The sequence below is a fragment of the Ictalurus punctatus genome, chromosome 25, assembly GCF_001660625.3.
Source record: "Ictalurus punctatus breed USDA103 chromosome 25, Coco_2.0, whole genome shotgun sequence".
In the NCBI taxonomy this organism is placed as follows: domain Eukaryota; kingdom Metazoa; phylum Chordata; class Actinopteri; order Siluriformes; family Ictaluridae; genus Ictalurus; species Ictalurus punctatus.
The window spans coordinates 16838131-16853125 of NC_030440.2; the positions used below are offsets into that span (position 1 = coordinate 16838131).

A 14995-nucleotide genomic window follows, 5' to 3' on the forward strand; every position below is an offset into this window, starting at 1 on the left:
ATAATCAGTGATCAGTCGGTGTGATACACGACAGATTATAGTAAAACCAGTGGCGTGCCAAAAAAAAAAAAAACCCCCAACATCTTGGTTAATTGCGTTGTTTCCATTCAGCTCCTGGAGTGGCATGTGCAGCTGGATGGTGGGTTGCCAGATCCTCTGGGTTGTGTAGGTGTGTGGCTGCATCAGGCAGAGAAGATCCTTCGAGAGGAGCTGGTTCTTCAGCAGAGCCACGAGGAGACCGCCAATGCCATCCACCGAACACGGCAGCTCCATCAGGTAGATGAGAAATCACAGAGGGAAATGATGAATGGTGTGTCCACGGAGGAGAACGCAGGAGCGACGGTGATGGATGTGTGCGACTTTGTTTACCGCAGGAGGTCCTCCGCCTCGTTGAAATGCACCGGCAGACCTTCCAGCGCGTCCACAGGGACCGGAGCGTCGGCGGCGTTCCTGTACCAGCCGAGCAGCTCCAAGACATGGCGGAGAGGTGTGAGAACGAGAGACATTCACACCGTTTGTGTCTTTTACAACAAATAACGAACAGATGTTTTCATCCTAATTATTTTCGAACTAAAACGATCTAACGATCTTTTGTTGTGTTTTGCACTGTAGTCACACCGCTATTCTTACCTTGCTGACAAATCAGACAAGCCTATAGCCACCGGTTTTTGTGTAAATCTCTCACTAAATAGAAGGCGTGGCCAAGGATATGAATTCTCGATTCTGATTGGTCAGAAGCTGTTGATTCATTTTCTATAGCAGGAGGCAGATCGCAGGTTTGTATCACTCGCGCTCGTCGCCGTGAACGATTATTTCTGTCGTCACTTTTTATTCATTAAATAACGCCTAACTTTTTTATCGGCTTCGAGTTACATTTAATGCTGCGTATCAAGTAGGTTCCTGTTATCTTTAACCGTACAGCAGCTAGAAACAGTCGTTCCCTCACGTCGTAAAGTTACAACGTGAAAAAACAGCTTATCACGTTACGAGAAAAAAACATAAACACAAAGAGTAACCTTTGGTTACGACACTGGAGACTCCTCCCCTAAAATGACAAAAAAAAAACATCTCCGCGTTTTCTTTTCTTTCCTTTTACGTCGAGCGTCCGTCCGTGAGCCGTTAATAGTAGTGTCATGTCAAACCGTAACCCCTTACTGCCCGTCTGACGTCTAACAGATTGAACTACGTATCTACCTCCTCACACATTCATCTGAGCAAACTGGAATTCTGGGAGTGGAGGTTCCGCATGCTGGGCTTCCTGTCGCTGGGCGAATCCAAGCTGAAGTCCTGGATAGTTAAATATGGACGACGAGAAACAACCGAGCTTCTGCTCCAGAGCTACATGGTGAGTTGTAGAGCCCAGTCCGATCTAACGAGACGATCGGACACGGCTGACGCGGTCGGATTTCATTCCGCCGTAACCTCGAGCTTATTCAATTCTCAGATAACCGAAGGCAAACAAACCGTTATGAACTCGTCGGAAAGTAGCAGACTTTCCCGCAGACCCGGGCCGAGACGCGTCACGTGACGTCGTCACGGGTCCAAATTAATTTGTTAAACCTGTGGAAAATTTCGTTTTCCCGTCATTAACCTGTGTCCTGTTTGTTTGTTCTGCCGCTAGTCATTCGTCGAAGGTGAGCACTTTTTCCAAAAGTACGACTCCATCTACGAGGCTCTAAAGCAGTCCGCCTCGCTTTACATCAGCGCCGACACTTCAGGTGAGATTCTTGACCGGGAATGCTTTTTAATTAATTATTTATTTTATATATATATTTTTAACAGAAAGCCTGCACGCCTGCGATGTCTTAAACGGTACATCTGTACAAATCAGAGCCTCTCTTCAGCACACTTTATTTCAAGCGGCCGCGAAGTGGCGCGTAGCCAATCGTGTGGCGGCGACGCAGTACACGAACTCACGCAGATACGCGTGAGTTGACGCTGACGACGTCGGACATCGGAACGAGGATGAAATGCGATCCGAGTGACCTTTAGTATCATAGAAACGCCGAACGATCTCTAGACTTTACACAGGATGGTGCGAAAAACAAAAAAACATCCGGTTCCGAAGGCAGCTTGTCGCTGAGCGTTCTCGGCCTGGCTGCCTCGAGCGGACAAGAAGGCTGGAGGTGCGCAAATACCCGTGATGCGAACAGGAATGTGACGCTACGTTCACCCGAAACGGACAAATCTGTAGCGTCAACCATACTGTTCTGAGATTTCACTGTAAACCATGTTAAAAGAGCCGTCTTCTCTTCACCAACAGAACCAGCAGAGGAGCCCATCGACACGCGAATCTGAAATGATTGACAGTTGACCTCTCCGATATTAACTGCCACTTCACTGGAAGCCCCGCCTCCTCTCTTTCCCCTATCTCGCAATTACTGACGCACGATTTTGATTTGCCTAATCACGTACTAAATAAAAAGTAAATGATTTTATTTTTTTAAACGGTATGCCTGAAATATTATTAATAATAAAATATCTAGTGTTGAAGACGGAAAGTTTACAAAATATGCCAGAACGTACAAAAGTTTTACTGTTGCGTGATGCGAGGAGGTTTTAGACTGATATACATAGATATATATATATATATATATATATATATATATATATATATATATATTTGTTGTTGTTGTTGTTTATTTATTTATTTTATATAGAAAGCTGGTAAAGATTGATTATGACAAATAGTCTAGAAAGTTTTGTTCATTTGCAGTAATACAAATGTTCTCAAGTGATTTGGAGGTTATTTTACATCTTATATTTAGCTAATTTACATATATATATATATATAGTTTTAAAAAAAGAGCCTTAAATTGGCAGTCTGTGAGAATGAAGGGGTTAAACACAGGACGAGTCACGTTTCTGGAAATGAGACGCCATAAAATGAATATCAGAATATCTACAATACACCTTTTTGCAGGTCTTTGTAACCCCACCCCCTTCAGCCCCACCCCCTTCCCCCCAGAACATGTCCCCGATAAATCAGCACGTATACATTTAATTTTCAGTGACGTCCTTTCATTTAAGATCTCAGTAAATCAGGGTGAAGATCTTGAACTTCGGATCCGTCGTGTCTTCCGTATTCACCGCGCGAACTGGGATTCCTCCTTAAAGAAAAGGACGTGTGATCGCAGCGTACACAGGATGAAGGAACTCGGGCGGGTTTTATTTGTGTTCTGCGCTCGCTGTCTCCGTGTCCTCGGGGTGGAATCGTAGTTAGTATCAGACGTCGTTCCGAACCTCGGTGAGATCAATCCTTATGGGGCTCGGTAGTCAATCAGTCTCAGCCTGCAGCATCCCCTCCTCACTCTCTCTCTCTCTCTCTCTCACACACACGCACACACGCACGCACGCACGCACGTCCTGTCTCGTCGTCCGTCTCGTTCTCCTCAGGCGCTGGGTAAATGAGGTTTTCCCCAGCACTGTATTCAGCAGGGAGTTTTACTCCATTAGTGGAGACGTTCTAATGGGTTCCTCTCAGACCCGTAGCTGCACTAACATGTTGCTCTCACCCTGCCTGTGGCTACGAGCTCCACAGAGGATCCAGGGCATCTTTTCTTTTTTTTTTTCCAGCTCTCCGTGCTGTGATTGGTGCAGTTTAAAATGTCCCTCGTGAGCCGATGACGTCGTGCTTTTCTGCGTAACATAACAAGCGATGTGGGGTTTGTTGAGAAGGACCTTTAGGCTGGGAATATATATATATATATATATACACACACACACCAAAAAAGGATTCCAAACCAGCTCCAGATATTAAAAACAATGCACTATGAACTGATTTCATGTCTGTAATGTTTTTTTGGGGTTTTTTTCGGAGTAGACATAGTATCATGTCTAATGATGATAACGCTAAGGTCCAAAAGGTTTTAATTTTATTTCGCTATATTTTATTTTATTTTTATATTTTCAACTCTTACGTCTCTGCAGTTTTCTGTTTGTCGCTCATATTTTTTTATTGTTTATTAAAGACCATTTATTGTCAGTTTAAATTTGGGCAGGAAATGGGCCGGTGATCAAAACTTCGGATCAAAGTTCGGACGTAAGTCTAAATCGAACCCTTAGCGTACCTGTGTTTAAATGTGTGTGTGTGTGTGCGTAGTTGAGAAGAGGGTGAAGCGCTTCCTGAGGGACGTGGCTGATCAGTGGAGGAGTCTGGCTGTGGAGGTGCGCAGCGTCAGGTCCATGCTGGAGGAGGTGCAGGGGAACTGGGAGAAGTACAGCGGCTGCGTGGCGTCTCTGCAGGCCTGGCTGGAGGACGCCGAACGAGCGCTGAGACAGCCGGAGAACACTAAACGAGTGAGTTGCACCACACACGGCGTGTACGAGGAGTGCAGACGGAGATCCGGTCGACGTTCTTATCGGTTCGATAAGATGGCATGGCGTTTTGTGACGGATTTTGCGTACGATGTCGAGGTATTATTTATCAATTTGTTTTAAATAAAAGAATAATAGGATGGAAAAATTGCTCATAGAGATACAGTATATTACACAGACACGTCTGATCCTCCTCACACGGGAACTGTAATTAGTCTGTCTGAGTCTAATCAAATTTCCCATCGCATGCATTTACTGTCTCGCTCGGATTCACTTCCTCTCTCTCTCTCTCTCTCTCTCTCTTTCTTTCACGTCTGTAGGAGTTCTTCAGGACTCTTCCACACTGGATGGAGAATCACGCCGGCATGAACGCCGCAGGAAATTTCCTCATCGAGACGTGTGATGAAACCGTGGCTCGTGACCTGAAGCACCAGCTGCTGCTCCTCAACGGGAGATGGAGAGATTTATTCAGTAAAGCCAAACAGGTGAAGATCCAGCACTCGTTGGTTCTATTAAATAGTTATCGGACTGGGTAGAGTGCGGCGTTTTCACCTCACAGCTCCAGGTTCGAGCCTGGATCTGTGTGGAGTTTCACGTGTTCTCACCGTGTCCGCTGAGGATTCTCCGGTTCCCTGGATCGGTGGATCGGCCCTAGGTGTGATCCCATACAGTGTGCACTCTCGCCTCACGCCCGGTGTTCGCAGGGTAAACTCCGGATCCACAGCCCTAACCCTAACCCTAACCCTGCCCAGGATACAGAAGACGAATGAAGAAATAAATGAATAAGTTAACTCGAGCGTCTTCGGTGTGCCGACACAACTGGACCTTCAAATGGGATCGTGTTCTACGGTCAGATGAAACCAGAATAGGGCTTTTTGGTAATAAACACAGAGGTGGTTTTGGTCACACAGAGAGGTAGCCGTATGGAAAAGTTCCTCATGCTCACGGTTAAATATGGAGGAGGATCTTTAATGTTTTGGGCTGTTTTTCTGCCAGAGGACCTGGACATTTTGTTAGGATACATGGCATCATGGGCTCCATCAAATATCTACAGATATTAAATGAAATCCTGACTTTCTCTGGCAGAAAGCTTCAAATGGGCCGTGGTCGGATCTTCCAGCAGGACGATGATCCAAAACATCATCAACATCAACACAGAAATGGTTTACTGACCACAAAATCAAGATCCTGCCCTGACCATCCCAGTCCCCTGACCTGAACCCCATAGAGAACCTGTGGGGTGAACTGAAGAGGAGAGTCCACCAGCATGGACCTGAAATGTGAAGGATCTGGAGAGATCCTGTACGGAGGAACGCTCTCAGATCCCTCCCCACGTATTCTCCAACCTCATCAGGCGTTACAGGAGAAGACTCCGAGCTGTTATCTTGGTAAAATGAGCTAGCACAAAGTATTGACTAAAAGGGTGCCAATAATAAATCATGGATATCAAATAAAGTTTGATATCCATGAGAGCAGGGTATTTATTTTGCGAATTTCACGAACAAAAGATCGAAAGGTTCAACAATAAAGACCATTTTTCACAGCCTCCTTGGCTCATATTTAGCAAGGGTGCCAATATTAATGCGTACGCAAATGATATCGACTGCTGGTTAATGGGCTGAAGGTGAAAAACGTAATTTTCAGGCTTTATTACAGACATTGTGTATGAAGATAATAAGCCACGTTATCTGATGATCATGAACAGCTGGTCCACACAGTGAGGTCTGATCTCCGAAGCGCTTATTTTATTTACTTGAGTCTTTTTTTTTTTGTTCCAGACGGAGTCGAATGAAACGCTTTTTGTCTCCACAGTACACTCGCCTTCACGAGACTCCGACTCACAGCGAGACCGAGCTGCAGGACGCCGTCAAGGCTCTCCGAGACTTTTTAGAAACGTCTACATCCAATCTTTCCTCACCTGTCCAGGTGTCGCTACCGGACGTCAGAACGTTCATGAGGAATGTTCAGGTAGAGACGGATCTCCTGGATTTCAGACAATATGATTGTTTATTGTAGATGAATAAAGGTTTGATTGACAATGCTGACTTTATACTTTAATAATTATAATAATTATTATTATTATTATTATTAGTAGTAGTATTATCGCTACCGCTACTGACTTTTTAAAGAACAGCAATTTCAAAACCCACGGCGTTTACAGTTCATGCTCTGAGCGGCCATGTTGATTCGACGTCGCTTGCTGAACTCGGAGTTAAGGAGACCAGAACAGGAATTCTGAACTCAGGAAGCATTTACTTTGGTTTTTAATCTGTTTCCATGCTTCGTTCTCCGAGTTCTTCAAGCGCTTGCTCATTCTGTGAACCAGGCTTCGGCTTCGCTTCGTTAATAAATCTCCTGCCCGTGCGTCCGTCTCCGCTACCTTTCGGACATCTCAGCAAGCGAGAAGATCTTGAATCTTAGCCGTGTATGTAGTGTTTCCTCGTTTATGATCGCAGTAAACCCAGTATATCATTCTGAATCCTGTTCCTAGACATTTTTTTTTTTTAGTCATCGTAAGCGTGATATAGTCGTGCTCTGTTGGGTTGGAAGATAATATTGCTCATTTTAAGCGCTATCTTCGGATTGAGGGGCGTCCCAGCCTGCCCCTCGGTCGACCACAAGCTCACCGTACAGCTCGGGTCAGACGCACTCAAGCCGACCGGGAACCTCGGGGGTGATTCTTGATGACCTTCACAGACAACATTTCAACAACTGCACGATCCTGTCGGTTCATTCCCTCTCTCACCTCAACAGGCCACACAGCTACTAGTCCACGCTCTGGTCATCTCAAAGCTGGTCTTCTGCAGCGCACTACTCCTGGGTCTCCCAGCCAGCTCCAACAAACCCCTTCAGATGATTCCGAACGCAACAGAACGCCTCGTCTTCAACCCCACGTCCCACCCCTCTTCATCTCCCTCCACTGGCCTCCTCTAGCCGCCCGGATCAAATTCAAGGCCTTCACGCTCACCTACAAGACCTTGTCTGGAACCTCAACCCCTACCTCAACACTCTCCTGAAGGCTTACGTTCCCTCACGCGATCTGCGATCGGTTAACGACCCACGCCTGGTACAGTACCTACTCGGCGACGCATGAGGTCCCTTTCCAGAACCTTCACACTGACCCGTTCCTCAGCGGTGGATGAACTTCCGACCTCGATCCGGACCGCGGAATCTCTCACCGTCTTCCAAAAACAGCTAAAGACCCCATCGTGAGCACGTAACCAACCCCTACAACGCCAACCCTCACGTCATTTATAATAAATCACTAAATAAATCCCTCACCCACCCCGGCTCTTCCGCCTCGACCCTGCGCGCCCTGCTTCTCTAGAACCCCATTATGAGTCCCTCTTACTGGTAGCGCGACTCGTATTGCTCTCCGCTTGTATTTCCTCCTTTGTAAGTCGCTCTGGATAAAAGCGTCCGCTAAACGAAGAAATGTAGAACGTGAAGCGACTCAAAAATGTCTAGAAACAGGATTCATAATCTGTTTGGTTTACTGCACGTGCTCCAGTTAATGCACCGCTCTCTGAAATTCTGAACTTTGCTGCATTTCATGCGCCTGTCAACGACTGCTTTGTTTGTCACGTATAAAGGAGCTGAAGCACAGGCTTCCAGCGATGGAGGTGAGATACAAAGCGGCCGCTCGCACGGCTCAGCTCTGGACCAGAGACCCCGGCAGCGGGGATGGAAAGCAAGTCCTCGCTACTATGGCGGCGATTAAAGGGCAGCTATACAAGGTACATCGACCTGCTGATTATGCTTCTTAACATTCCAAACATGCCAAAGATTAGGACGATTTCTCTCAAAGCCGCCGTGTGACGTGCGTGTGCTGTTTCAGTTGAAGGAGAAATGTCCGCTGGTGCTGAGAGAGTGTCACACTGTACTTCCTGTCTTAGAAGAGCTGGAGGGACAAATCTCAGCTTTCTATCAGATAGCCGATCACGCAGGTCACATCATCGCCCAGCAGCACGACCAGCATAAAAACCAGGTGAGGAGACGTGATAAACACACCGGTGGTGCTGAAGAGCTTCGCGGTGGACCCGACGCCCGATAACGCGTCTCGACATGTCGGGCGTCGGGTACGGGGACGCTTCGTTTGAGTTTAAAGGATAAGAAAATCTGCTCGGTTTATCCGTTTATTCATCTGTACGCGACACGGCGCCGTCGAATATTTCGATCGGGTCGGGCAGAAGGAAACGTTTTCGGATCGCGGGTCCATTTCGAAACGACCGGGCTCGTTCTGATACGTTGTGGTTTCGGTAGGAAAGTCTTCTTCGTTTTACGTCGCGTCGCAGCACGCGCTGTCACGTCCCGTTTTGGACTACACCTTCCAGCCGCCTTTCTTCTTTTCATCATCACAGGAGCTCCGGCTAAGCAGACTGCTAATGAGAATTAGATTTCCATGGAGGATGAAATTTGATAGTGAAGCAGATGTGTGTGTGTGTGTGACGGAGAGAGAGAGAGAGAGAGAGAGAGCGAGACAGACGTCAGTCCTCCCATTTAAAAAAAAAAAGAAAGTGTTTTAGCTGCGTGATAATTATAAAATACAAATGGAGTCTGAATAGTTATTTACGCTTGCGGTAAGGGCTACACTCCAAATGACTCATTTAACACGCACGCCCGCCCGCCAATCAGAAACGACCGTTTTTAGGTGGTCGTTCTCAGGGTGTGTTCGTGTTGGGAGGGAAACGAGTCGATGAAGTGATTTCATGGCTGATTTGCTTTAATACCGATTCTCATGTTACAAATAGTGAATCAGTGCGTCATGTGAGAGTGCTTATTTGTTTGGGTGTGTGTGTGTGTGTGTGTGTGTGTGTTTGCTACAGGAGTTGCTGTCGCAGCAGCAGAGCTGTAAGCGGTGTGTGTGCGCGGTGGAGCGCAGTTACCTGGCCCTGCAGAGGGCGCTCTGCTGCACGAAGACTCTGTACAACTTCGACGCGTCTCTCCTGCAGAACAGAGTCACCGAGCTCCAGACCACCTCCCAGGTCAGCTTACAGCTCCTTTAATCCTTCACCGGCGCAGCGCACGTGGGCGTGGTCGACTAAATACGAACCCTAACGCCGGAAATATTCGGAAAACGCCGGATGACGCGTGAAATCTGGCTCGGACCGATCCTCGAGCTCAGCTACCGTACGTCGGAGCAGTTCATTAACGATTTCATCTCCCAGAATATAAACTGTAGGCTAATTTACACCTCAGCGATCACGAGCAGACATTAAGCACGACCTCACGTTTACAGTATGTCCGTGTTCGTGTTAAGGATCATGGGTTGGTCAGCGAGCTTCATACCGCGAATAACCGCTCGCCACAGATCGCTTTAAGACGACACATTGCGGCAGTGTTTACCAAAGTGTCTGTATTATTCGTTATTAATCGAACATCGCAGTCAAATCGCCCGGTCCGCTCATTAAACTCGAACGGTTTTCGGCGAACAGCACAGCCTGCGCGAATATCTCCTCTGAAGCCGCCGACGCAGAGCTGATACACAGCTACTGAAGCCTCTTAGTGTCTGTTAGGTGTTTGTGTACTCGCTGTTTTAATGCCGTGAAAGATTAAAGCTCGTGTACAACCGGCTTTTAACACGCCGCTTATATCCGTATTATATCTACACGTCAGAACGTGACTTAAATAGGCCTTTTGTGGGCTGTTTACGTGAAGTGTCCCGGTAATGGATATTAATGGACGCTGGTCGTTTGGTGATGAATGGGAAAGTCTTCATTTATTTATTTATTTGTTTGTTTGTTTATTTATTTATTATAAACAATATGTTCTACACTGCCTGTTATTAAACTCGGCGCTATTGACCATTTTCATGCATGAAATATTTCTATGCATATCCAGATTCTTTAGATTTTCCCTGTTTGTTTGTTTGTTTGTTTGTTTGTTTGTTTGTTTTGGGTTTTTTTTTTTTTAAAAAACTTAAAATGGCATGAATTTGATTCTGTGTAAATATCAAACATTAAAAAGTAAATGGAAAAGCCTTCAAAAGTAAATCACCCGATGTTCAAAATTTGTACCAGTCAGGGTTTGTTTGTTTGTTTGTTTGTTTGTTTATTTAGGTTTCTGTTCACGGTTGTTGTCGTTGTTTTTTGTTTTTGTTTTTAAGTTTAGAAAATATCATTTCTGAACATGTAAAACTGACACCGTTTGGGACTGTTGCATGATGCAAAGAGAAAAAAAAAACACACACACACACACACACACACACACACACACACACACACACAAAAAACAACATCTTTTGCATTCGTTTATTTGTTTATTCTACGGAGAAAGCGATTGCGTTAGAAGCTTGCGTTAATTGACGATGATGAACGCGAGTCATTTGGAGGTCGTTTGCATCTTACGTCCTCCTAAAATTCCTGAAACTCGTGTCTTTTCTCGTGATGGTGTAGAATATCTGGGGTTAACTGGTGCGTTCGGGGAGTGAAATGTAAGAGAAAGAGAAAGACGTGTCCTTCGCTGCAGGCCCTGATGCAGGAGGCGTTGGAGTGGAGGAGGGTCGCGGAGGCTAACGGTAACCTGACACGCCGCTTCGAGGAGACTCGCGCCGAGCTGGAGAAGACGCTGAGGGTGGGCCAGGCGTGTCTGATAGAGAGAGGAGACCCTGCTGAGCTCTTCAGCAAACACAGCGTACGTCATGCCGTCCTCACCAGCCAAGAGCTGCCCCACTTATTCATTCCCTCATGGACTGGTTTTATGGTTATGCAAATGACTTGTTAATATTCCTACGTGTGTGTCATTACTGTCGGTGGGACCTTTAGGACGTGATCGATGTTCAGTACATGCTCCAGTTTCCAATATGACTGATTTAAAGCGCGCGTGTGTGTGTGTGTGTGGTTCTGTGGTTAGGACTTCTTTAGCCGACTGGACCAGCGAGTGTTGAACGCATACCTGAAGGCGTGCGATGACCTCACCGACATCTTACCCGAGGAGGAACAGCAGCGTCTACAGGAGTCCGTCAGGAGGCTGCACAAACAGTGGAAGGTCGGTTTGACTCTCCGACTCTCGTGCTCCGTCGCTCGGACCGACGCGCCGTCTGCCGTCTTCCACATACACGCACGTACATCTCAGAGATGCGCACGATTGGCTGATTTTGTTGTGATCGACAGGGAAGAGACAGTATGCCCGTCCCACTCAAATTCGCCCTCACCGCCTCACTCGCTACCTCCTGATGACGCTTTTCCGTCGCGTGACACGTGAGCCACTACTCCTCTGAGTCTTAAAGAAGCGGTGTGTAATTTTTTAGCGCTCTGGGGTTTTTTTTTTTGTTGTTCTTAATCTAGAGAAGAAGGTCCTCTGTTAAATCCAGAGTCCTGAGCAGTTTCCTTTTATTTGTGGGCGGGGCCTATTTCCCATTCTAAAAACCTGAACTGTCCAAAGCCGTAGCCATCCGTACCTACTGTGTGCGACCGTGCGCTCTTTTTACGTCTTCCGATCTAGCTGATTTTGTATCCGTGTGCGAAAATAGGAAGGAAAACGACGACCTCGAGACGGGTTTTGAACGGAAGACAGGAAGCCAGAGCACATCGCGAACGCCGTTGCACATCGTGACCGTGTTACTATAGAAACGATAACGTGTTAGAACGAGCGCGTTGATACAGTATAAACCCGTGCGATTCGAAAGCTGCGCCGCAGGCAGGGCTGCTAATGTAGAAAACTAATCAACACCTTTCCGAATGAAGGGATCCAACAGCGCTGTGGTGTAATGAGAGCTACTAGAAGGTTCTCGTCTGTACTGTGTCGAACAGGACATCCAGGCCGAAGCGCCGGCTCACCTGATGAGGCTGAGAGCGGAGGCGGAGAGGCGCTTAGTGATGACATCACTGCAGGAGTGCAGGGCGGAGCTGCAGAGAGAGGAGAAGATGCTGGCTACCGCCGGCAGCGAGAGAGTGATCCGAGAACACAGGGTAAAACCGAAAACAGAAAGAAAAAAGAAAAGAAAAGATGACGTACAGACTCGAGTCTCTGGAGAGAATAAATACACGATCCCGTCCATGTTTGCTCACTCAGGCTTTTTTCCGGAACAAGAACCCTATTTCTGCGTGCGAGAGGAGACTGAAGACGATGGAACAGCTCTGCCAGAAACTTCCGGAAAACGACGCGACGCAGAAAGCCCTACCGGAGACCAGAGACAGCGTATCGGAGGTCAAAGGCGAAGTGGAACGTGCGCACGTGAGACTCCAGGAGAATCCGGACAAGTGGAGCGAGTGGCACCGCAGGTGAGGACCGGAACGTTAGAACGTTATCGCGTGCACGGATCCCATGGAGACGGAACGCCTGAGATCTGCGTGCGTCTGTTCTGTTTCAGGTTCGGCGAACTCTCGGCCTGGATCTCGTCCCAGCACAGAGACGGAGAGAGCCTCGCCGTGCAGGTGAGCTGGAACTCGTGTAGGAACGCTACGGTTTCCATAGCGACGGCACGTTCGGAGGGACTCGTACGGCCGACGCGCTACACACACAGATTCGAACACGCGTGTAGTTGACGTGGTGGTGAATCTTTAAGTGGTGGACGTTGAAGGAAGGAGTCTCCAGTGTCAGTGCTTTGTAAGGCTCCTGACACATAGGAGTTCACACTTCGCCGTTTCTCAAGCTTTTTTTTTCTCAAGTTTTTTTTTCTTTCTTCTTCTCGTTTTTCAAAAATTTTTGGGATTAACGTTAAAAGAGGGGAGAAAAGTCAGGCCGACGAGAGAGCGATACTTCACAGCTGCTGCGCATAACGTAAAGATAGAACAGGAACTGACTTGTTCCACGGATGTTCCACGACATTAAACGCAACAATAAACGGATATAAAGTATGACGTAGTTTTTTTTTTGTTCGTTTTTTTTGTTAAAGTAAATAAAACATCATAATGGTCGTCAGATCGCGAATGTGGTCCAAGACGAGTAAAACTAATATATTTTTTTAATTATAGAAAAAAAAAATCTTTGTTGATTTGTCATACTAATAATATAAATAGAACATAAATCGATATGTATAAATATTAAATGTAACATTATTTATGTATCCGATCTATTTAATCTATTGAATTAATAATCAGATTTTGTAATAAATATTTTCTCATTTAATTATGGATTTGTTTGATCAATAAATATCTAATAAAAGATTGAGCGCGTTTAATACATCTTGAATTATTGAACTAAATATTACTTTAGTGATATTATTAATCATTTATTACGAAGCTGGAGAACTGGGTGTGTTACTGCGGTTTCTTTACTTTCGGCGTGATTTTTTTTAAAAAATGTGTGTGTGTGTGTGTGTGTGGATGCAGCGTGAGGTGCAGAGGGCTCAGGAGGACGCCCTGTCCTGGCTCACGGCTCGTCTGGAGGTGCTGGAGGAGCTGAGCCCTGACGCCGAAGCCGTGACTCGGAGGATGGCGCTGGACGAGCTGGCGCACGCGCTCACCACCCTGCTGTCCTCTCTAGATGAAGTAAGGACATCTGGAGTTCGCCGTGTTTTGCGTTCGGGTGCAGACGGAACTGCGTGAAGAGTTAAAGTCAGGACCCGGTCTGTGACATCCAATCCCAAAAACGAATCGATTGACATGAAGTCTAGTTTACGCCGCAGTGTTTATTCCCGTTTGCTCGTTAACGAGACTGTTTGAACGCTTCGTCCTCCGTGTTCTTGGGTTGTTTTGGCTTGCCCTGCGAGCTGCAGCCTGATCGGTCCGGAGATAAAAAGCGCTCGACGTCACGCCGGAGTTAAATCAGATGATCTGATTGGATATCCGTCGATAATTGATCTTCACCTTTATGATCACAGAAACAGGAGAGTAGATATCATTATAAGAAATAGGATTATTCTGCAGTGCATGGATATTTGAACAAGTGTGTGTAGGGGGGTGTGTGTGTGAGCACCATGTCTCTCTCTCTCTCTCCCCATCTGCTAAGGCGATGTCTCTAGACGGGAACAGTGAGAGAGGAGAGGAGGAGGAGGACGTGCTTCAGACGCAGGAACACAGCCGAATCCTGAATGCAGACAGCGTAGCGGCAGCCAGGCAGCTGCTTCTGATTCAGCAGGTGACCTGAAGCCCACGTTTTTTAAAATTCAGAACCCGAGACCTTTTTTCCAAAAAAACCATCAATCAAAAGTAATATAAATAATGAACGAGTGCATGAATGAACTCCTAAAAACAGAAAAGCCAGTATAAATAATACATCTGTGCATGAATTAACCTATAATCAGAAACGTGTATCAATAATGAATGAATGCATCTACTTTATCACGATGGGCTTTCTTTTCGAAAACCGCAAAAGCCGAAGTCGCAGCAGAAGAGAAAAGGATGTCCGGGCGAAGCATCGTTTCTTGGTGAGGAGAACAGAGAAGAGTGCAGCTGGGCAGCACAAGATAAACATCTACAGGTAATTCAGGAAAATCCTAAATACAGTACATACCGATCAGCCGTAACGTTAAAGCCACTGACAGGTGAAGTGAATAACATGAGAGACGGGGTACTCGATCTCGAACTCGAGTCCGGTTATGATCGAATGCGGATTCGTCACGCACGCGGGTAAGTTTGTACTCGAACCTGACACAGACTCGGGCATTTTCGACCCGGTAATTTTTCCGAGTACAGCCGAGTCCGCGTCATGTGTAACATGAAAAGATAAATAGACAATAAATAACAACACAAACAGACATCCCACCTCTCCCGGAAGTTCTGGGAGTCCCTGACGG

At 46.5% G+C, this 14995-nt stretch overlaps 1 protein-coding gene across 1 annotated transcript in view; it reads left to right on the forward strand.

The window, feature by feature from the left end:
* Nucleotides 1-14995, forward strand: part of syne1a (spectrin repeat containing, nuclear envelope 1a) — a 210663-nt gene that overhangs the window by 52882 nt on the left and 142786 nt on the right. Inside the window, exons 14-31 of the mRNA XM_053675608.1 lie at nt 112-276; nt 375-487; nt 1177-1345; nt 1622-1718; nt 4103-4299; nt 4638-4802; nt 6130-6285; nt 7911-8054; nt 8156-8305; nt 9144-9302; nt 10786-10950; nt 11170-11304; nt 12069-12227; nt 12331-12539; nt 12629-12692; nt 13590-13748; nt 14209-14337; nt 14575-14679. Coding sequence (XP_053531583.1) covers nt 112-276; nt 375-487; nt 1177-1345; nt 1622-1718; nt 4103-4299; nt 4638-4802; nt 6130-6285; nt 7911-8054; nt 8156-8305; nt 9144-9302; nt 10786-10950; nt 11170-11304; nt 12069-12227; nt 12331-12539; nt 12629-12692; nt 13590-13748; nt 14209-14337; nt 14575-14679 — 2640 coding nt within the window. The remainder of the gene's footprint in view (nt 1-111; nt 277-374; nt 488-1176; nt 1346-1621; nt 1719-4102; nt 4300-4637; nt 4803-6129; nt 6286-7910; nt 8055-8155; nt 8306-9143; nt 9303-10785; nt 10951-11169; nt 11305-12068; nt 12228-12330; nt 12540-12628; nt 12693-13589; nt 13749-14208; nt 14338-14574; nt 14680-14995) is intronic.